This window comes from Carettochelys insculpta, chromosome 1 (assembly GCF_033958435.1).
Source record: "Carettochelys insculpta isolate YL-2023 chromosome 1, ASM3395843v1, whole genome shotgun sequence".
Lineage (NCBI taxonomy): Eukaryota > Metazoa > Chordata > Testudines > Carettochelyidae > Carettochelys > Carettochelys insculpta.
Genome location: NC_134137.1, coordinates 168,437,905 through 168,462,161, shown reverse-complemented (window position 1 = coordinate 168,462,161; position 24,257 = coordinate 168,437,905). Strand labels below are relative to the sequence as shown.

General features: G+C 40.3%; 1 protein-coding gene across 4 annotated transcripts in view; it reads left to right on the top strand.

The window, feature by feature from the left end:
- The window catches only part of CASK (calcium/calmodulin dependent serine protein kinase), a 384,458-nt gene that overhangs the window by 305,126 nt on the left and 55,075 nt on the right, over nt 1-24,257 (top strand). For all 4 annotated transcript variants that reach the window (XM_074995109.1, XM_074995125.1, XM_074995118.1 and 1 more), the window contains exons 12-14: nt 10,491-10,568; nt 14,187-14,267; nt 23,622-23,810. In XM_074995109.1, coding sequence (XP_074851210.1) covers nt 10,491-10,568; nt 14,187-14,267; nt 23,622-23,810 — 348 coding nt within the window. The remainder of the gene's footprint in view (nt 1-10,490; nt 10,569-14,186; nt 14,268-23,621; nt 23,811-24,257) is intronic.

The following is a 24,257-nucleotide window of genomic DNA, read 5'->3' as shown; positions in this document are numbered from 1 at the left end:
GGTTTCCACAGCAATGGAATTTGTAACACCAGTACCAGGCAAATTAGTTGAAATAATAGTAAGGAATAAAATTATCAGATAGACAGATGAACATAATTTGTTGGAGAAAAGTCACCGTGGCTTCTGTAAAGGGAAATAATGCCTTGCTAATCTACTGGAGTTCTTTGAGGTGGTCAGTAAGCATGGGACAAGGGGGATGCAATGGATATAGTGTACTTAGATTTCCAAGAAGCCTTTGGCAAGGTCCCTCACCAAAGGCACCTAAATAAAATAAATTGTTGTGGGAGAAGAAAGAAGGTCCTCTCATGGATTGAAAACTGGGTGAAAGACAGGAAACAAAGGGTAGGAATAATTGGTAAATTCTCAGAATGGAGTGAGGAAACTAGTGGTGTCCCTCAAGTATATGTACTGGGACCAATCCTGTTCAATCTATTTATAAATGATCTGGAGAAAGGGGTAAACAGTGATATGGCAAAATTTGCTGACGATAGTAAACTGCTTATGATGGTTAAGACTAAAGCAGACTGTGAAGAGCTTCAAAAAGATCTCGCAAAACTTAAGTGATTGGGCAACAAAATGGCAAATGAAATTTAGTGTGGCTAAATGTAATGTACATTGGAAAAATAATCCCAACTATACATACATACAAGGTGGTGGGACTAATTTGGCTATAAGTGACTCTTGGAGTCATTGTGGCTGGTTCTCTGAAAACATCCACTCAATGTGCAGCAGCAGTCAAAAAAGCAAACAATGCTTGGAATAATTAAAAAAGAGAGAGAGAATATCTTATTGCCACTATATAAATCCATGGTATGCCCACATATTGAATACTGCATACAGATGTGGTTGCCTTATCTCAAAAAAGATATATGGTCATTGGAACAGGTCAGAAAAGGTCAACAGAAAATATTAGAGGTTTGGAATGGGTGCCATATGAAGAAAGATTAAAAAGACTGAGACTTTTCACCTTAATAAAAAGGAGGCTAAGGTATGTTATGATAGAGGTCTGTAAAATCATGACTGAAGTGGAAAAAGTGAATAAGAAAAAGTTATTTATTTGTTCCCATAACATAAGAGCTAGGGATTACCAAATGAAATTAATAGGGAGCAGGTTTAAAACCATCAAACAGAAGTTATTCTTCACACAACGTATGGTTGGCCTGTGGAACGCCTTACCAGAGGATGTTGTGAAATCCGGGACTTGAACAGGATATAAAAAAGAACAAGATAAATTCAAAGATGATAGGTCCATCAATGTTTATTAGCCAGGATGGATAGGAATGGTGTCCCTAGCCTCTATTTGATAAATACCTGTCACTTCCTTCTGGGGCATCAGGGAGAAGAAAAGGATAGATGGTCCTTTCGTCTAACCCAGGATGACCATTCTTAAGTTACTATGAAAAGGTCTGAACAGTTGGAAAGAGGGAGAGGTGTGACATAGATGTGAAAACTTCTTAGAGTCCATTGTATTAAAGTGCCGTTTTCCCTTACACACACAGTTGTAGCTGAATACATCAACAAAACCTCTGCTATTTCTGAGCTGAGAATTCTTTTAACAGGTGTATTGTTCCGTTTTAAAAAGTAACACATTTCAAACATATCGGAATACAAATGGCTTCTAAAAATAAATACTAGCTTTTCTGTGCAGAGAGAAAATCCTGGAAAAGATGGGAGAGTATATTTATTTCAATAGAGGTACTTTGAAATAGCAGAAATTCCATCACATGAACGTCTGATTTACAAAACTGCTAATGAATTTGTGGAAATAGTTTATATAGGAAAAATTCTGATACCATATAAGGTGATCTAGATGTGTGTAAACAGTTACATGAAATTACCTGGCGCATGTGGAGATAAAACGATAGAATTTTTTAACATGTTATGTTGGTCATATTACTTGGAACCTTTTATTCTTTGCAACTGTCCTGTAGTATAGCAGTTTAACAGCTAATTATTTTTAAAATGTATGACAAATTTAGATTCCAAATTCCCATACAGAGAAAGCTCTAACACACCTGCAAGCATCATACGCAGTTAAGCTGCAAACATTATTTGTAAATCTGCTGCTGCCATTGATGTATATGACCTCTGCTAAATTATTTTTCACAATTCTTTCTTCCTGTTTTCAAAATGGAAATCTTGCATTTACCATCTCACATACTGTTGAAAAAGCATTTGTATGAATTTAAAATGCAATATTGATGTTTTGGGGGAGGGCTTAATAATCTTAAGTTTATTTGAAAAGCCAGCAGTGTGTTTTAACTGAGAGTTGAATCTCTTGCAGAAAATTTTGATCTGTGCCTGCGTACAGCATACGTTGCTTTCACTTTGTCTGGAGATATTTCAACTTTTTTTAAAACAGCTACAATCAAATCCCTTGTTGATGGCCATCTTTGCGGTGTAGGAATAACACAGTGCTCCATTATGCAAGGAATATAAATATAAGATTTCCTCTTCCTCCCAACTTGACGTGTACCATTGAGAAAAACTGTAAAACTTGTTAGGCAGCTTTGGCCCCACCATCTCTCTAATAGAGTTGCCAGTCCTCCTGGATTGCCCTGGAGTCTCCAAGAATTACAGGTGAATCTTTAATTAAAGACTGTGTTATGATGAAACCTCCAGGAAATACGTCTAACCAAAACTGGCTTCATTAGTGTAGAAGTGCAGAAAGTAGAGTTCTAAAACAAAAGCCAGTGATTTCAATCAATGGTGCGACTGTCGTGAGCAACACACAATCATACCAGGATGGAACTATGAGAGTGTGGCTGCTGAAATGATGGAATAGGCGGGTGCACTGCTCAGTGAGACAAAAGGCTGATTTAAACAGAATAATTGCCTTCTGGCAAAGGCTGACAGCAAAGTCACAGCTGTCGGTTACTGTGACCCATGATTAGCGCATCCAACTTCTGAATTAGTTACTCTGGAGGAAGTACTTCTGTGAAAGTGTAAATCTCCAAGGGCGCAGCCACCAAGCTGAAGTTCAGAGTACTTAACTAGAAGAAGGAAATGGTGAAATAAGCGGTCTCATTCTAATCATTCTAAGTCTTAAACTTCAGATGTACGTTCTGTAGCTTAGAACCAACATTGAACATAATTGAATCCTCTTACTGTGGATGAACAGATGCTGCAGCTAGGTCAAATATCTTTAGAGCAATTCTCACCATCATTAGCATTCTGCTAAATATGAAAATGACAAATAGTCTTTAGCTGGCAGGTTGTATTGTGAAAGTGAACAAAGAGAACTGATGGAAATCCCCATCCACCCACAAATATATTTCTGAAACATCCCCTATGCCATGTTCCATTGTTGTGTGACGTCCAGAACTGTATACTGCTCGTTGTTGTTGTCCAGTTAGCCAGAAAAAGACAGGTGGTTGCCTTTCTAAGGGCTCCCCTGTGCAACTGCTAATGGAGGTTGGAGGAAGAGAAGAGTTTACCCTGACAAAGTGGTTGGGGTAGGTAGGAAGGGGCTGGCTGAACCAGGCTGGAGGAGGATGGTGGCATTTCCCTTCTCACTGACAGCCTTTTTTCTGTACCAATATGAGTAAAATCAAGTGATTGTTAATGTTTACTATTTATAAGGTGTGCTTCAAAAGTATTCTAAAGATTTTCTTGTACAGTTTGCAAATTATATATCTGTTCGTGTGAGGGCAATTTATTTCTAATTCAAGGAAACCAATATTCTTATTCATCAATGTACATGAAACCATTAGCTCACATACTTTTGAAGGCTGATTGGATCATAATTTCTAAACTGTAAAATGTGTGGTAAGTGGTCACTGCTTTGGGAAGTCAGTGTTTCTGTGAGGAGCTAGTTAGAGAACATTCACAATGAAAGTGGATTTTGGAACAGACTGATTCACAGTTAATAAAACTTTCCTGTCCTTTTTAAAACATATTTGCAAAGTATCAGTAAAAGTTAATCTTCATTGTAATACTCAGGGCTCACCATTATTATTAAAATATTGCAGGTTAACTTTTGATACTTTAGAAAATACTTACTGAATTAACCAGTGCTAGATAGTAATGGACGGTAAAGCAGAAGCTACTGCAGTGCATTAATCTGGTTAACTCTTCGTAAATGGGGCAGCAAGCCTATTAATTACCTCATGCAATAGTGTGAAGCTTCTGGGAAATATCTGCTGGTATGGGTGGAACACTTTTTTAAAACTCTGGGGCTCAGACTCCTGCTGCCTTAATGCATACTCCAACTGCTGCTGTCTCTTGCAGACTTGCGTTCTCTGCTAGCTGAAAGCTTCACAGCCATTTCTGGCTACGTCTACACGTGCACCCAACTTCGAAATAGCTTATTTCGATGTTGCGACATCGAAATAGACTATTTCGATGAATAACGTCTACACGTCCTCCAGGGCTGGCAACGTCGATGTTCAACTTCGACGTTGCTCAGCCCAACATCGAAATAGGCACAGCGAGGGAACGTCTACACGCCAAAGTAGCACACATCGAAATAAGGGAGCCAGGCACAGCTGCAGACAGGGTCACGGGGCGGACTCAACAGCAAGTCGCTCCCTTAAAGGGCCCCTCCCAGACACACTTTCATTAAACAGTGCAAGATACACAGAGCCAACAACTAGTTGCAGACCCTGTATATGTAGCACGGACCCCCAGCTGCAGCAGCAGCAGCCAGAAGCCCTGGGCTAAGGGCTGCTGCCCACGGTGACCACAGAGCCCCGCAAGGGCTGGAGAGAGAGCGTCTCTCAACCCCCCAGCTGATGGCCGCCATGGAGGACCCCGCTATTTCGATGTTGCGGGACGCGGATCGTCTACACGTCCCTACTTCGATGTTGAACGTCGAAGTAGGGCGCTATTCCCATCCCCTCATGGGGTTAGCGACTTCGACGTCTCGCCGCCTAACGTCGATTTCAACTTCGAAATAGCGCCCAACGCGTGTAGACGTGACGGGCGCTATTTCGAAGTTAGTGCCGCTACTTCGAAGTAGCGTGCACGTGTAGACGCAGCTTCTGTGGCCCACATAGAATACTTGTTGTGGATGGGGCTTAATGTGTTTTTCTGACCACAAATAATTACATGAATGCCTGAAATTGCTGCCCAAATCTTGCAGTCTGGCTATTAAAGTTGAAAGTCAGAGGTCTGAAACAAATAAAGGATTTGATTATACCCTCCAAATACTTGAGAGTGTATAGTCACATGAAAATTCAGAAACCGGATTCAGAACCAGTCTATTTTTTCAAGTCATAAAGATGACAGCTGAAATTGGAAGAAGTGTATAGATGTATACACTTGTTTGTGTGTGTGATGTAATATGTAAAAGAGAAAAATATATGTAAAAAAAAAAGTTAGGGTATTTAAAAATTAAGGAATAAAAATAACAGTGCTTTCATTGTGGTAGATTTAATTTTCAAAAATAATATTCATAAACCTAAAACAATGAAATGCCATTAAGCATATCTAAATGGCCATGTATATAAAGGGTGAAAACACTGGGCTATCTGCATCATTGCACAGAGCATACCATGGATGTTATCACCACAACAGCTTGTACTGGCCACACTGTTGCAACCATATGGGTCAAGCCAGGGAAGGAGCCATGTTATTGAGCCACTTGATCAAGAGTATGTGCAGATGTCATGAAGATGATGCAGATCTTCTTCCAGAGGATAAGGTGGATGGAATATGAGCTGCTGTGGCTTTGTTGCAGGCCTCTCACCCTAACCATGATTTTGATGTGAATTTAATAAATCTCTCATGCTTGTACTCCACCCTTATGACCTCTCATTGCTCGGTTTTATGTAGGTGGAATGGATTTCACTGTCAGTAGATCAGTAATTAAAGAGCAGAAAAAGAAAGAAAAGATCTCTCTCTGTTTGGGTTCTTGTGAAAGAAAATAGCACCCTTTCCCAGTGTGCTTCATTTCATATATTTAAAGAGGTATATCATTTTATGTGCTCTTACTTTAGCTATGGTTTTATGGTGCAATATTTTAGTGGAACTAAAACAAGAACACACCAGGCCTGCTAATCTCTTGCATAAATGTGTAATCATTATTTTAATCTTTGTTGGAGATAAATTTAAAATCTACAAGAACAGCTGAAGTTGCAGGGTAGGTGGATGCATGTGTTATACTTTAACATATGCATGGCATCATGTATATTTATGTGTATATGAGCAAAATTGAAAACCAGACAGGTCATACTAAGCTGTACTGCCCTCAAAATATAAACATACACAGTTGTACAATCTTTAATGAGTATAACTAAGAACATAGACTCAAAAGGATTTGCTTACTGGGTCACTGAATCCAGTCCCCTGCTATCACAGGCAATCAGGTCATGTGCTCTCTTACAAAGTTACCAGGCTCCATCTTAAGCAGTTAAGTTTCTTGCCCCTCAAGAAACAGGAAGGCTGTTTCAGAACAAAACTCCTCTGATCATTAGAAACTGTCTTCTAATTTCCAATCTAAATTTACTCCTAGAACTCCCATTTGTTCTTGTGCCAACATTGTCAATCAGCTTAAATAGCTCTTCTCCTTCCCTGAAATTTGTCCCCATGATGTGTTTGAAAAAAGAAATCATCCCCATGCTCAACTTCCATTTAGCTTAGCTAAACAAGACTGTCTTTGACTCTCCTGTCATAAGATAGGGCCTCTGCTCAGTGTCCAGTGTCCCAGAGGTATTCATAACCTCATTAAATACATTGTCATGTATCTTTTTTTACCTTCTTCTAATCTGGGGAGGCCTCTCCACCAGTGTGGAAGATGAGCTAAAAGTAGCACTATGAACTGTAAGCTGTGAAACAGAAAGCAACCATGGTCAGTCCTGTGCGGTGCAGAGTTGCGAAGTAAAAATCGCTCCGCGAAATAAGGAAAGTTTAAGACTAAACATTTCCATTTACACGAGATATTCACTGACCCACGTTGCTGTCCCAGCCATGGCAAGTACAGTGCTGGTACATAGGCACCAGGCCATCAGCAGCATTAGCCAGCCAACCCACCCATGCCACTTCCCCTTTGTAACATGGATGTTGCCTGGAGATCAGGAACCAGCACTGACCCTCCCAGTCTGCAAGCCTTGGCAGAGGGCACAGTGGTGGAGCAGGTGCTTTATGACACACAATTTCCTTTCTTCTCTTTCCCCCACACCCCCCACACCTTCCATTGCAGCTGCTGCTAGCCATTGCCCAAGGCAGGCAATTACTAAGGTCAGTGCCAGCTCCTGCACCTAAACTAGAGCCTTTCAGTAACCGTGTGTGACAAGATGGAAAATCACGAGGTGAGAGAGGTTTCCCCCCGCCACAGGCACCATTGTTTGCAGTCCAAGCAGTTGAAATGGAAATTACTGTCATCTCCCATGCTTGACCTAGCTGAGATCCCTCTCCTGAGGGTAACAGAAGTGTCAAGGGAAAGGATTCTGCAAGCTAACTGAATCCTTTTGTTGCTACGCTGCGTACTGCCCTGGTGCCAGTATAATTAATACTGGAATATCATGGAACAGTGTCCTATTGCAGAGGAAGAAATGATGATTCCTTGGACATCCCTGTGAACATAAACCATCTTTTTTCGTGGGTGCCATCTGCCTACTTGGTGCAGCCACTAGGAAGCAGATAACTCTACTTCATCTTGTTAATTTTAATTGAAAATAGAAGATAGGAACATCTAACCCCAACATATAACCTGAAATCACATACGCACCAGAGGCTCCTTCCGCAGCATCACAGTGGGCTGCAAAGCTTTTCTGCAACTGGCTGGATGATTGCTACAGGGCTACAGACGGCTTCAGGTTCTCTAGGAGTTTGGATCCCACACTCAGCTGTCTGTCTTCTCCTCCTCCTTTTTATCCACAACCTGAATGTCTCATCTGCTGACCTGGGACTCTAACTCTGCAGAGGTATCCACACTGCTCTTGGGAGCTGTGCTGTGCTCACTGCTGAGAATAGCAGGTAACTGAGGTAGCATGTCTGCGGGGCTGCATTGGAGCTTATGTTTGCCTCCCTTGCATTCTGGTAAACCTGCCACAAGTCTTCGATTTTTCAGTTGGCACTGCTATGTGTTATCGCTCAGGTAGCCCTCCTGCCCCCATGCCTGTTCACAGGTGTCTACATTTCTACAGCTGTTTTGGAGCTGTGCCTATGCAGTCTCATCTCTCACATGCTAATATGATCCACCACTTCCTGTGTACTGTGGCTGGAGCGCATTTGGGGTGTAGCACTGCCACTATCAGCTGTGCTCCACACCTAGCAAACAGGAAATCAGACTTCAAAAGTTCCCAGTCCATTAACAGTGGAGAGGCTGTGTACCTGGCGCTGTGTAGCAGAGTTTAAAACATTTAGCATAGCAGTCATAGAATAGCATTGTGAGACACTGCCTGGAGATTAGTTAAGATGATGTAGGCAACACAGTGTCTGTACTTCCCCTATATCAACCTAACTGTAGCTAATTAAGCCAGCTCTGGGCAATAATTTTTGATGGGTGCTGGGGGCGGACTTCAAGATTTTGGTAAGCAGTCAAGGGTCACACTTTTCTCTGGAGGTTGGGTGCAGAAGGGCATTTGGGATAGGGGACTGGCGAGCAGGAAGAAGGTGTGGGCTCTGATAAAGAGTTTGGGTGGAGGGGGTTGTGACCTGGGGCAAAGTATTGGGATGCAGGGTCCAGGAGGGGGGAATGGTGTAGGAGAGTATTCTCGCCCGAGGGAGGGGCATAAGGGGCAGTGCAGGGTCTGAGAGAGAGTTGAATTGCAGGAAGAGGTGTGGTGCCAGAGGCAGGCTCTGGCCAGGAAGCACTTGCCTAAGCAGCTCCCAGCCAGGAGCGTGCTCAGGCAGCCTTGCCTGCCTGCCAGCAGTCCCACGCTACTCAAAGTGGCTGGCTGTTCCATGTGGCTGTCTGCGCTGTGGGGAGAGCTTTCGTTCCTTGCCCTTACCCCAGCAAAATCTCTCAGCTCTTACTGCCTGGAAACCAGGAGTTGGAATTGTGCTACACTGTCTCCGCTGCAGAGTGACAGGGAGCAGCCAGCCGCTTTGAGTGGTGCTGGTCTCTGCTGCGGGCTGGATTAAAATGTTTCGCAGACCAGAACCAACCCGTGGGCCATATCTTGCCTGCCCCTGAATTAAGCACTATGCCTCTCCCACGGGTCAAGTAACTAAGTCAATATAGCAGACGAGTTGCACTGATGGAAGAGACCTGTAGGAGAGCCGTCCCACTCATAGGATGGTTTGGGGCGGCTACCCCAGATACATGCTTTTGGAGGCGATTCTGTGGCCACCCCAACCATCCTATGGACAGGGCGGTCCCCCATATGGAGGTTAGCCTGTAGGGGTACAGGGCAGCCTGGGGGATTACCTTAAGGGAATAGGGCTGGCAGCAGGGTTTGCCGCCCCCTGCCCTGGGTACTAACCACAGCAGCAAGAGCCATGGGAGACAGAGCAACCCAGCAGCCTGCTCTGTCCTGCTGCCATCTCCCAGCCACATCACTCCACTTTACCACAGGGGTCAGAAGCAGTGCCCAGGCCTGCTCTGCTCCACTCCCCAAAGCAACGCAGGGCTGGGCTGGGGCCAGGTGGGGCCTGGAGGAGGGGGAGGGTGGGCATAGGCCCTGCACCCATGCCTGGGGCTAGGTTTGCCCTGGGCCCTGCACTGCCCCTGGGGACAGCCCTGCTTTAATAGTGTGTACACATAAAATATTAGGTCAGTGTAAAAGAGCTTATATCATGGGAGGTGAACTTGCAGCACACAAGCCACACACGGTTTGTCAGGGTTAGCTGCTTGTGGGCCGCCAGATGCTTTGTTGACCTAATCATCCTCAGATATGGTTGCTCGCAGCTCCCATGATTCACCATAACTGACCTAATCGTGCACAGATATGGCTCTTCTCACAGCTCCCAGTAGCCACAATTCGCCATAGACATGCTGGTGTTGATCCTGTTGATAGAAAATCCTGGTAAAGAGAGGATAATTCTTTGTGTAAACATTTCTTTCTCGATAAAGTAATTTTGCACTTTATCCAAGACAGATTTATGTAGCAGTTACGTAGAAAATCTTTTCTATCTGGAGGTGTGTTCTCTCATGATGTGAACATTAGTTAAAATTAAATGGTATTTGGATTACTTGACCATTGATTTATTGCACAAAAAGAAGATACGTCTTGATTCATTTAAATGTATAATATATGATTTATCATGAGTTATAGTGTCACTTGCACAAATGTCTCTGCACTTTGAATAAGTGGTGTAGTTCCCAGAGTCTGCTCTAGAAAATGCATGGGAAACACAGAGAATCCCACAACCTCTCTAAACTTTCCCATGGTATGCTGTACATTTTGAACGGATGGCACTGTATTCAGCTCAGGAATTTTTTTTAAGTTCTTTGGTTGCTAAACTTGTACATAGAACACACTGAGTCTTGTGGTTTAACATAGATATGTTAACTGTGTTATTTTATATAGATTGTTAGATTCAATCATGTTGGACATTAACAGCGAAGCACATGATTACAGCATTCTATTTTCATTTGATTTCAGCTTTATGACAAAATCAACACAAAATCTTCACCACAAATCAGGAATCCTCCAAGTGATGCTGTACAGAGAGCCAAAGAGGTAAGTGGTTTTGAAGTGTCTTTCAGACGTTTATTTTATTTGTTTAGCATAAAAATATTTAGTAATAAACACAGTGCCGCTGCTCTAACCTGGTCCTAAATTTGACTGCTTATAAAAATGTTTTTATCCTTGGTTATGTGGCATGCTTTGTAAATTCATCTCTACGGAATTTATTCATTTGTCTGTGAGGGATACTTATGGTATTCATCTTCATCATATAGTCTCTGATCTGTCAGTAAGGATATTAAAGAAGAGGAGCTTTGTCCTTGGAGAAGTGTGATCATTTCCATGTGTTCTGTATTCGACAGATTTAAATGCACTGAAAGTTTGAAGCATCTATGATTTCTCAAATAACAGCTTTTTTTAGAAATGTGTTTTGATACAATCAAGCTTGGCTTGCCTTTTATCTCCTACAACAAAAAATTAGAGCCATAAAAGGGGGCAAGGTGGGAAGTCAAATGCAGAACAGTAGGATGTAAGACTGAAAATGGCCAAACCCAATAAAAACAGAGTTACTTAACTCTTATACCTGTTAAACTTAGGGCAAACACTAAATAGAGAATTGTGATCTATAGTCTAAATCAAAATTAAATATTAGTTGTTTAGCATAGACTGGCTAAAAACATTACTTACAGTAAAAATTCAAATTAGCACAGATACTTTATTTACACTATGTAATAACTGAAATCACACTGGCATTTCGCCTGGAATTTTTTCTCCTGTTTCCCTAACTCTTTTTTTTATTGAAATATGCCTTTAGTGGCCAGATTAACAGATTTCAACAGCCCAGGTGTACTTTCTTAGCAGTCCTCACAATTTTACCCAGAGATATTTTATGTCTTTGTCCATCTAAATCTATCCCCTCTCCCAGTTTCCCACATTAGTCTGTGAGGACTGAACATCCAGCCAGCCACACTCATGCTTCTCTGGGGACCACTGGTTCCTGGCCCCAAGAAGCATCAGTGTGGCACAGCCGAGTCTGGAAGGTTAACTGCTACTACAATGCGGGCAATAAGGTATGCTCTGCAAAAATCAGATTGGGTTGGGACGTTACTAGTAGTTGCTCAAAACTACATGTGTGAAGAAATACTTGCATTTGTTTGTTTTAAACTTCTGTTTATTAATTTCATTTGGTACCCCCCTTATTTCTTATATTCTGCAAAGGAGTAAATAACATTACCTTATTTACTTTCTCCATATCCGTCGTGATTTTATAAAACTCTAATAGTCCCCCTTAATAGTCTCCTTTCCAAGCTGAAAAATCCCAGTCCTATTAATGTCTCCTCATATGAAAGCTGCTCTGTACTCTGGATAGTTTTTTGCCCTGTTTTGTACCCTGTCCGATTCCAATACATTTCTTAGCTTGGGCAACCACATCTCCCACAGTATTCAAGATGTGAGCATACCCTGGATTTATATAATGTCAGTATGTTATTTTCTGTCTTATTATCAATCCCTTTTTTAATTATTCCTAATATTCTGTTTGCTTTTCTGACTGCTGCAAAGAAGCAGACAGCTTCCCACAGTGTCTGTGTCCCATCTCACTTTATTAAGGGAGGAAGGAGAGTCTTGAGTGTAAGGTGGTTTGGGATTCAGTTCCTGGTTTTGCCTCAGACTTCTTGTATGCCTTTGGAAAAACCTGTTAATCTTTCTGTGCTGCAGTTCCCCATCTGTAAAACAGTGATATTTCCCTAACTCACAGGGTGTTATGAGAACGAATCCATTACTGTTTCTGAGGTGCTCAGATTCTATGCTGGTGGGAACAAAATGTGTATCTTAATAGATAGATTAGTAATACAATAGGTTTCCACTGTTGAAATTGAGGCACAAAAAGTAGAAGAGACTTGACCAAGGTCTATATTAAAATGAGTATTGAAGAAAAACTCATAGGTAGTAACAATTGTCAATATTAACTCATGGGTGATATAAAACTTATTCTGCTTGCAGATACCAAACTGCGAAAAACTTGATCAGATAAATTGTTAGGTTTCTGATTTTGTAGTGTTAATATAACTGATATTTGAGAAATTAAGAATTATTTTATGTTACTATAAAGGGAGACTTTCCAAGATTGGCGTCCCTATTTCCAGTATAGTTTATTGGTGAAGTTTTACGTGAATTTTTTCTTGACTCACAATAATTCAGCTGGACATCTGAGTAACTCACTTGCAAGTGTATTTAAGTCCTTTAAATGGTGAAGGATTCCAAACTACACACACACATTATTATTGGAGTAAAGTTGAGCCTGCCCTTAAGTTTTGCAGATGCAGTGAAGGTGAGACTGAATGATTAGTCAACAATTAATGTTTTAAATAGATGATTATCACAAGATGAAGGCTTCTAAGCAATATAAAATATATTTTATGGAAAGCTAGTAATGTTATGTTTTACCAGTTTTGATCTCAGACACCTTAAAAAAAAGCAAATTATCTTTTACTGGGCACTACATTTGCAGGAACCAAATTAATCATTTCACAGTTTCTTCAAAAAGAAAATGGGAAGCTACTCAGGATCTCAGTTCCTTTAATTTTGTTTATTCTGGGATGGTGCACACATCTGTTTTTATCACAGAAAAATAAACATACTCAAATTGTTAAGGGAGCAACTCCACTGTGGAAATAAGACTCCGGTGTTCATTTCAGAAACCTCTAGAAAGTTTGGAATCTGTTCTCACATGTAACAACCACACACCAATCAGGGAGATTAGATATAAAAATGTGTAAATACTCAGAATAATTTATTCAGACTACATGAAGTATACTGACCCTTGTGACAAAATGAAGTTGTGCATTTTGCACATTCTACCCCAAGGGCTTAAATGGAGCTTTGTCAGGATGCTGGAGTTTAAATATGCAGCCTGTTTACCAGTCTGTGGAAAAATGAGAGAGATTTGAGGAGGAGATCCTACCCTGAGTAGTGGGAGGGAGTGTTTGTTTGTGCCAACCACATTGCTCTGCAGAACTTCCTAGCAATTAATCCCTAGAGCTGCTGCCAGAAGCAGAGTGCTCTGTTTCCGCCATCCAGACAGCTGAGTGCTTAGAATAAAATTGAAAATATCAGACTGTAAGGGTCTGAGTTAAAATATATGTACTCTTTTCCCCAGTCATGAGATGAAATGTTCTTTTTTTTTAATAGAATTGAGTTTTGTGGTGCTGTGACAGATGAACCATCCAAGGTTCGTGTTTTTTAACCAATTAATTTGCAGAAGCACTCTTAATCTAGATAATTCAAGATTTTATGCATATTTTTAATTCTATTTTAATGTTTCTTGGCTCCCGTTCAGGCATGGAAACAGAGGCGACTTATATAGCTGCTGGTTAATACTTTGCTTCTGCAGTTTCCATAATGACCTTTCAAAGAATCTCATCATTTTGAGAAAAGAGACTCTGCTTTCTTTAAATCTGCTCTTTCATTTAACAAAGAGAGACATGAATAGGTAATTTTTGTTCTGTTTGAAAAAAAATTCCCATTCTCCAAGATCTGTCACTGTCACAACCTGTTGCTTGTGTTGGTGCTACAGGAATGATGACCAACCAGAGTAAAATATGCTTTTTACAGTATTTATGACAGAATAGAGAGCAGTTAGCTTTATTGACATTTGTACTGTTTGTTTTGCAGGTATTGGAAGAAATTTCATGTTACCCAGAGAACAATGATGCAAAAGAGCTAAAGCGTATTTTAACACAACCTCATTTCATGGTAAGCAAATGCTACTTTAGCTGTTCGTAAACACATTCCTCATGGAACATTAGCAGGCAATGTACTTACCTAAAGCCTGTTAACAGCAAAACAAAATTATAGTTAGTGGCACATAAATATATATTTAGCCAGCATTTCTAATGCACTAAGCGAGCACAGCAACTGATACTGTCATGGGGCTAATGCAGAGTGCTTGCTACACTGAGGAAACATTGTTTCTACTGCTTGTCACAGTGAGAATTTTCATGTGCAGGTACAGATATTTTGCTGATTTGAGCTCATCACATAAGGGTGTTATTCCTTAAAATGTTTGTTTCTAAAGGAAGCAATGAGAGGAACTAATAAGAAAGATCTAAATACACTGACAATCAAGGTAACACAAATCTAATAGACAGCAGCAGCACTGGGGGGTGTGACTTGTTACACAGTCACAAAAGCAATGCAAATGTTCTTTATAAAAATCTTGCAAAATAGGGTACACTGGAGGCCTTTTTAAACAAAATCAGTTCATGTTGTTAACCATGATATTCGTTGGCTCAGCAGCCTGTTAAAACCATTTCACCCAGCCTCCTAGCTCTGTGGTTTAGTCCTACATACTACCACGTGAGCAATCCAGGTTAGATTACTAGTTCCAGGGACTTGTTTTGGGAGCTGACGGGGATGGAAAAGGAGAAAAGAACCTGTGGATCCCAGGAAGACATGGTGAGGATCCTCCTCTCTCCCAAACCTGGGTTGGGCAAAGATATTTATTCTTTTTTTTTTTTTTTTTTTTTTTTGTTTAATGTTTCTTGTATTTAAATCTAGATTGGGGTGAGTCAAGAGGGTGGTACAATTTAATGAATTTGGTGCTTGTACGTAAGACAGACTGTCTGGTATATCTCACACATTTCTACTTTAGGGACAAATATGGCCTTATGTTCAGGGGTCTGAGCTCTCAAAACTCTCACAGAAGTGCAGGGTCCTTTGAAATCAGGAAATGAATTTATTTCATATATGCTTTGAACAAACCCTTTAAACTTCCGAAAAGAAATGTTGTTTCACATTGTTTGTACACTAGCAGACTGAGAAATGAGTAAAAGCATGAGTCTCTAAACTGAAGAATGAATGTAAGGAGTGCCTGGATTTTGCCCAGCTAAAGTTTGAATTGACGATTTACTCAAAAAAAAAATTCAAAATGAAGAAAGATCTGATTTCCATCAAGTAGAGCAAGTTGCAACCACCTTCATTTCATAGGCAGTTGATGCCTGCAGAAGCTACAGGTTCCGGCATGCAGCATTCCATCCAGATTCTTTGAAGATTGTGGTAGTCTTGTACTTCAGCTGCTTAGTGTGCCATTTCCCTGATACACACTCTGATAATGTCAGCAGAACCAGCTCTGCTTAGCAGGGACAATTGTTTACAATGGACAAAATGAGACATTATGACAGCCAAGCTTAATGTGGGGAAGGAAGGAAATGGGGAAAATAATAAATGATGCTGATTGTTATTCAGCTTCTCTGTTAAGTGTCTTATCCTGATTCATCTTTTTTTCCCTCCAGTATAATACCATACAATAATATAATACAATATATCTCAGTTGTACTGCAAAGACTTCAGAAGTCAATAATGTATGTGATTTGATAGGTGTTCGGAAGTCTAGCTGATCAAGTTTTACACACACATCATTTTCAAAGTAATCACCAAATAGTTTATTAAATATTTTCATATTGAGTCAAATGGCGGCCAAAATGTTATGCATCAGAAAACTACTTTTATGTAAAAAGTAAATAAGCTAATTGCTCACAGGCATCTTTTAAGACCAGCCATCCAACAGAAAACTCAGTATGTTAAATGTTTTTTATGACAGATTTCCCTTTTAAAGTGTTTAAATTATATTCATGGAGGTTATTAATGCGCGTAAAGAAGCCATGAAAAATCTTTATTGCAGAAATGAATTACTTTTTGTTTATGAAAATTAATGCGCGTAAAGAAGCCATGAAAAATCTTTATTGCAGAAATGAATTACTTTTTGTTTATGAAAATTGTAAATCCTTTTCCTGGAGTTGAGGACATCGGGACTGATGAGCTAAATTCTTAGGCACCTTATCTGTGTCCCAGTAGTCAAGTCAGTAGACCTCACAGGAGAGTGAGCAAAAATTGCATTTAAAATAGCTATAATTCATTCATTGGATAACCAGAATCTGTAATTTTAATCCCTGCCTTATGGTTTTTAATCTGCATTTTGGTCTTAATTTATAGATTATTCTCTATATGTTGAGATTTTTAAAAGAGCTACTTTAAACAATTGTCATATACTGTGACTAGTTACATTATTGAAACATTTGAACAAAGAGAAAAACTATTAATCCTAAAAAATGTAATCTGGGAGATCCTTTTGAGGCTACTGACCATATAAAAGAAATAATTGTACGTATAATTGGTACTTTGCCATGCATTGCTTGAAAACTCTATTAGGTGATAGTAGAGTGAGAGAACAAAATATTTGAAAACATATTAATTTTTAACACTGTGTTGGAGCAATGTACGTAGAAATAATAGTACAATGTTATACTGTCAGCCTATTTGCAGCATGCTGTTAGAAAGCATAGTAAGACACTATATTCTAGTTGCTACATCATTGCAGTCTGTTACAGTGAGAGTTAGAACATATGGTAATGTCAGGAGGATCACATGTCTTAAGCTAATTGTATTTAGATTGTAACCTTCAAGCTCATAATCTTCATTATCTGAGGAATGTGATACCAGAATCAATATTTTTTTAACACAGGCCAAAAATTAAGCTAACAAAGATGAGTCAAAACAGCATAGATATTATTGAATGTGAGTGCCCAGAGTTAAACCAAGTTGTTGGGTTTTTTTTAAATTTCTGGCATGTAGTAAAGCGGTCCTTTTTTTTTTTTTTTTTTTTTTTTTTTTCCAACTTAGTGCTCAACAAAACCCAAACCTATAAAAGCTTATATTCATGCTCAGCTATTAACACTGATCATTCCATGTGGGCCATTATTTTTAAAGGATTTTTTTTCCCCTAACCAAAAGTCACTGCACCAGAGCAAAAAAACCAAGACAGAAGTTGTTGCTGTTCAGAATATCCCTTGTTCTTTGTTTTTCTAAGGCTTAGTCTACACTGAGCTGATAATTTTATTTCAGATTTGCAGTTCTAGCTACAGCAATTGCGTAGCTAGAATCGATGTATCTGAAATTAACTTACCTAGCTGTCCTGACTGAGGGAGGTCAACAGGAGAGTTTCTACCATCAGCTTCCCTTACTCCTCATGACAGGGAGTAGTACGGGGTAGACTGCCAACCCAAGATGGATCAATTTTGTGCCTCTCCACCAGACATGTGAAATTGAACTCCAGGAGATCGACCCTTACTGAGTTGATCTTCCAGCAAGTGTGGACGTAGCCTAAGACAGAACAATCATTTTATCTACCCAATCCAGAGACATCTGGTTGTAGCTGATTAACATATCCAACTTTGGTCATAAGGTTGTAGCTGACTAGCTTATCCAATTTTGGCCATAAGCTGACAACAGTTTTGACTAAAACTCATTAAAATACATTTCAGTGCTCATTGTCAATGGGCTCCTGGAGGTCTACTCAAAAATAATCTCTTTGAAATAAATCTCCAATAAGACAGGCACATTCTAATCTCTGAAATAGTTCCTAAATTAATTATGTCCTAGACTGCATATATGTATCTGGTTGTTTTTGAAACAGAATCTGTAGATGACTGTTTTTAAGTACATTATTACTTAGGGGATGTTCAGGCTCAAAGTTAGACGGTCATATTTCTTACGTTGTGTGTATTTAAACTGTTTAACCCAAGCATGCCTTATAATTTCACATGAGATAATTCAGTTACTGCTTAGCTGGAGCCTGTTTGTATGATCCGAAAACATGGATGTATACTTTAAAAAATATGAAATTAAAGTTGGTTTTAAATATATGCATTTTGGAAATTGATTAGATTAGGAACCATTTCAGAGGGTGTGTCTTCACTACGGGGAAGATCAACCCTGCCATGATTGATCTGCTAGAGTTCGAAGTGGCGTACCTAGTAAGGACATATTAAATCAAACTTACAGAACACCCCATAGACCATGGTTTCCCAAACTGGGGGGTGTGCCCCGGGGGGATTGTGAAGAAATTCCAGGGGTGGCGCCACGTGAGGCAACCCAGCTCCCCCTCATTTCCCGCCACCCCAAGAAAGAGCCAGCCTTTGCTTCCAGCTCTCAGCCCCTGCCATTTTACGTGGGTAACCTGGTGCAACTGCTATAAAAAGCAGGCAGCTGGCAAAGACCCGCATGGAGCTAGCTGCCTTCTGCAACTGAGAGTGAGTGTGGGTTGGGGGGGAGGAGGAGGAGGACAGTGTGGTTAGATGGGGGCCAGGGTGCTTGGCTCAGGTGACAGGAATGGGGTAAGAACCGGGGGGAGCTGGTGGTGTCTGGCTTTAAAGGGGGAGTTCAGGTGGGCAGCTTGTGGGGCTCAGGCAGCTGGCTGGCTTGCAGGACTCACAGGGCTTGGGCGACTGGCCCCCGCAGTGTGGGGCTCAGGTGGCAGTGGCTGGCACCTGGCCCCAGAAGCACAGGGCTCAGGTGGCTGGCCTGACAGTGCAGGGCTTGGGTGGCTTGGGCTGCCAAGTGGGTGGGCAGCCCTGGCTGTGTGGGGCTCAGGTGGCTCAGGATGGCAGGCAGGTGGGGGCCCTGGCAGCATGAGGCTTCGGCGGGTGGCTCAGGAGGCTGGCCCACAGCTGGAGCCAGCAGCTGGTAGGTGTGCGGGCATGGGTAGGCAGGCGGCTCTGGCAGCACAGGTCTCGGGTGGGTGGGAGGAGGTTTGCACGGGATGCTCTGGAGGCTGGCACAGGGCTCAGGCATTTTATATCCAGTTTTTGTGTTTATTTTATATTATGAATTGAATTTTTTGTTAAAAGTGGGGTTGGATGGCAGTTAAGAACAGGTGAGGGGCATGAGGGTTTTTCAAAAATCAAATGTGGGGGGTGTGATGCCAAAAAGTTTGGGAAATACTGCCATAGACCCTGGTACTCCTGTCCCTGTTATTAGTAAGGAAAGTTGACAGGAGCCTAGGCTCCCATCAACCTCCCTTAGAGGAGATGGTGTGGAAGCCAGAACTGAGGCATTTTGATTCCAGTTATGTAGTTAATGTAGCTGGAATTGCATATCTTAATTTAACCTTTCCCTGAGGTATAGACGTGCCTAGAGATTAGCAAGTTTCTGCCCTGCTGGAGATTCATTACAAAGAGATTATTTTCTTGGTACCACTACAGCAGTTAATGTGAACAGCGGTGATATATGAAAGGCAGACTTTTGTTTTGCATCTACTCAGGTAACAACATTGGAAATGTTTTCATATACAGGGAGATTTTGCTTTTCATCTAATAAGGCATTTACAGTGTAATAGCAGATTTACACGACGTTGCTTGGTTTGTTAACTCAATTTTTTTTTAATAAAAGGAAAATGTGCATACTTAAATGATTGTATTTTTCAAAACTACAGTGGTTTTTTTTTATTTTTATTTTGTATTTCTTAAAAAAATTGTTGAAATGTGACTGTTTAATTTTTTTAGTAATTTTTTAATGGAAATTCCATTGAGTTTTTTTTTTTCATCCATCCCTATAAAACCTATTTCTTAGGTTTTAACAAAAAAGGGCTATAGTCAATTTGGTTTCCAATACCATATTCTAGTTTTCAAACTAAGTGTTAATTTTAGCTGTGCCAAAACAGAGCACTACTTCAGACTTCCCCATTTTATCCCTTTTCTGTAAGGTTTATTGAGAACCATTCCTCTTCCAGATTTATCCCATCTTTCTAGCTTATCTTGGTTAATCTCTTTCAACATTTGCTCAGTTATGTCAATTCTGAGGACTAAACTTGATTTGGCGATTCTGTCGTTTTTCTGTTTGGTTTTATAAGAAGCAATTTAATTGAAGGTATGTACCATTTTCCTGGCACGACCAAACCCTTACATTGTTTTAAGATAAAAAACTGCAGACTGAATTTGGTGATCCTAACTCTTACCGTTTAAAAGACATTCGTGATCAAACAGACAAACTCTCTAAAATATACAGTAGATCTGTCACTGTGTATTGTTCTTTTTAGTGAATGATATAGAAATATAGTGGGAAACAATATACCTGCTGCCACAGTACTTAAAATTCCTTCAGGGTGCATGTGGTCAACAGAGGGAAAAGAGCCATAAAGACATGACCATGTTTTAACAAAAGATCACAGCAAAGGAGATTGTGTAATTTAAAGGGATGACTATGCTTTAGATTAAATATTTCAGTGAAATTAAATTTACTGAAATACAAAACTAGGTGTTCTCACATTTGTATTGTCTATGTATGGTTATGCAGGTACAGATGTAAATCATCAACTGTAGTAAGAACCCTTGCAAATATTTATCATTTATTTTACCTATACACAACTGTTGTGTTAATATGATCACTAAAAGCTAATTGTTCAAACCAAATACCATTGTTGTTTTCATTTAACATCTCTTTACAAAACAAATACATTATTTAGAATCTTGTTCAGAGAAGGCATTGTTGAAGGCTGAGGCATAGAATGGACACTGTCAGATGCGCTGAGATCTGACTCTACTTGCTAATTTGCTTGAGCAGATATTTTACCCTTTGAGTAGAGGATAGAACACACTCTTTGACTAACTGGGTTCAGGAAACCACAGCAGATTATTCTGTTAAAGATCATCTGTGTACAAAGCCAAACATACACATGATCGGAAAACAACCAGAACAAAAATGTACTTGCACATAAGAGATGTACTTGTCTCCCACTCAGTGCTGCTTCTGGTACACTGTCAAACGAAGAGAGAGAATCTGGTCTGGTGAGGTCCAAGTTAGGCTAAATTAATGTGTCACTTGCAAAGCTGCTCAGAGGTGACTGTGCCAATTTAATTAATTCAATTTAAAAAACAATTTTGGTTAAACTGATTCAACTGCTGTGTGTGGTCAAGATCTCTCTAAATCTAGATAAACTGAACAGTCAGTGTGGAGCTCAAAGTTGTTAATAGAAAATGATCCCATTAAATATTTAATTAAAAACTCTGTTTGGACTGGCAGTAGGTTTAGAAAAATCTTTGGATGTTCTTGTTTTGAGTGTCTTGAGATATTCCAAAGGGCCCTCCATGCCCCTTTCTCTCAAGCTATTCAAAACAAGACAGCGTCAGCTCCGTTATATGCCAAATTTCTAAGTTAATTTTAAAACTGAGGAAGGTGCCTCAAAAGTCTATAAATGCTTTTTATAATAGCCCATGTTAAAAGTGATAGTGGTCTTTTAGAAGAAAAAGTGTGTGATTTTTGTACAGAAAATCCTAGTCATTGTCTTGCATTCACTCCTGAGAAACAAGTTTTACATGGATGTTTTTGAAAATTGATTTTCAAATACTAAATCCTATTTAAACACAAATATTCAAATGAACTTTTGTAATCAAAAACTAAGCAGCCACATCAACTCATACATCTGACAGTCTTTCAGCATGCAAGTCATGGCTGTGTATATTTTTAAAGTGGTAGCACTGCATGCTTAACTACAGAATAGTATGGCCAGTTAGATAAAGTGTCTGGTACTCTGTACAGCTCTGCAAGGAGCAGGCTTGTGTTTTCAGCCCTCATCCTGGTGGCACAAGCCCTGTGAGAAAGCAATCCTTCTCTCCAATCTTTGGCTACTTTTGGGATAATAATATAGTAGCACTAATTGGTTCAGGGTAAATCCTGTCCAGGATTTTGACAGAGGGTTGTGTATAAGACAGGTTGTTAAAGAATGATAAGGTTAAAAAGCAAATATGAAACAGATGGGCTCTCCGAGGACGTGAGAGAGCCCCATGGGAGAAAAGAGGGAGAAGAGCAAAGTCATGCAGTATAAACACCTTTTCCGAATGTTCTTCAGATACTTGAAAAACATTTAGGCTGTGTCCACACGGGCACAAATCTTCGAAATAGCCATGCTAATGTCCATTTTGAAAATTACTAATGAGGCGCTGAATTGAATATTCAGCGCCTCATTAACATTAGGACACTTCCAGCTGCAGAGCTTCAAAAGCACGTGGCTCGGCGCGGCTACACGGGGGTCCTTTTCGAAAGGACCCCGCACCTTTTGAAATCCCCTTATTCCGATCCGGGATAAGGGGATTTTGAAAGGTGTGGGGTCCTTTTGAAAAGGACCCCCGTGTAGCCATGCGCTTTCGAATGCGGCGCTTTCGAATGCGGCGCTTTCGAAGCGCCATGACCGGAAGCGTCCTAATGCTAATGAGGCGCTGAATATTCAATTCGGTGCCTCATTAGTAATCTTCGAAATATGGCTATTTCAAAGATTTGTGCCTGTGTAGACACACCCTTAGATTTTATTTAGATTGTATCTCCTGGAAACATATTACACTTTTCACAGTTAGATGCGCGAAGTGTCTTTTGATATTGCACCTGTAAGAAGCTAGAAGGATAGTTAATATGCTTATCAAGTATATTTCAATCATTTTAATCAACTATATGTTACACCGTACAATACAGCAGAAAATGTAGAGGGAAAATTGATGAATTAATAACTTGAGAGCTTATGGTCTCAGACTGATCTTATCAGAGGTCTCAAACTAAGCGGGATTGTACTTCACTATTCTCTGTGGTAGATGAATTAAAAAAAAAAGGTGCTTTTGGAAATAGTTACATTGGCAACTCAGTTAAGGCCAGGTATCCTGCCATTTTCCTCAGTATTGAACTAGTTGCTCATCATAATCTTAGAGGGCACTGTACAGCTGTAGGGGTTATCTTCAGAATGCGTGTAAAATAGAGATAGGGCTATCAAGCTGTTTTTTCCCCCTAAAGAGAGAAGGTGCTCAACTCAAGTGTCCTGACCAAATTCCAGTTTACATTATTATTCTGCATAGCATTTCTCTTGCAGTTTCAAACTCACTCAAAATTCACTTTTATTTCAGCTTTGATAGAAGTGATACCTGTATGTGTCTATGCTTTTCAGTTCTGTGAACCTAAAACAAGTTGTCTACACATCGAAATAAAAGCCTAAATAAAAGGGGGCTGATTTTGAAAATTGCTGACCACTCGGGGTCCTGAGGACTTCTGAAGATGAAGATAGATGATAGATATCTTTAGACAGAAGAGCCTAACTTAAGCACCAAAATGTACATATACTGTGGTCTTGTAAAATGTATGTAGTGTTTAGGAATCCATGGATGTGAAAGGTCCTTTATAAATGTAAGAAATGGACATGCTCTAGCTTCTGGGGGAAATAGTGAACCTTCTGTTAAGAATGAGAAAAGTCATCCGAGATTATGGAAATCTGGCTACTTCTGTAACCTTCTGTAGGCCTTACTTCAGACTCATGATGTAGTGGCACATGAAGTTTACAGTGACGAAGCATTGAGAGTTACACCTCCTCCCACCTCTCCATACTTAAACGGAGATTCTCCGGAGAGCGCCAACGGTGATATGGATATGGAGAATGTAACACGAGTCCGACTGGTACAGTTCCAGAAGAACACAGATGAACCAATGGTATGTAGGCAGCAGAATTGTTCTCTTAACTCTGTAAAGAGGAAGAGGTACTTTCTACCATAGTAGTTTCAAACCACAGTGTTATACATGAAAGTTCTACCTCCTTAACTCTATGGCCGTTTCTACACGGGCCACTTTCTCTGAAAATTTTTGGGAAGAAGGGGCCTCCGGAAGAAGGACTTCCTTCCGGAAGCTTCCCTGGGGCTGTGCTTCTAAACGGCATTTTGGAGTCCAGAAGAACCATCTTCCGGACTCCAAATCACGTGACCATATGCTAATGAGGTGCAGGGAATTTGCATCCGTGCCTTATTAGCATATTTTGGGCCGTGTATTACCATGCCACTTTGAGAAAGTGGCCTGTGTAGAAATGGCCTTTGAGTATAGCTGAAGTATAGTAGTACAGCCAATGTAATGTGGATGCAGTAATACCAGTATATAAGTGCTTGT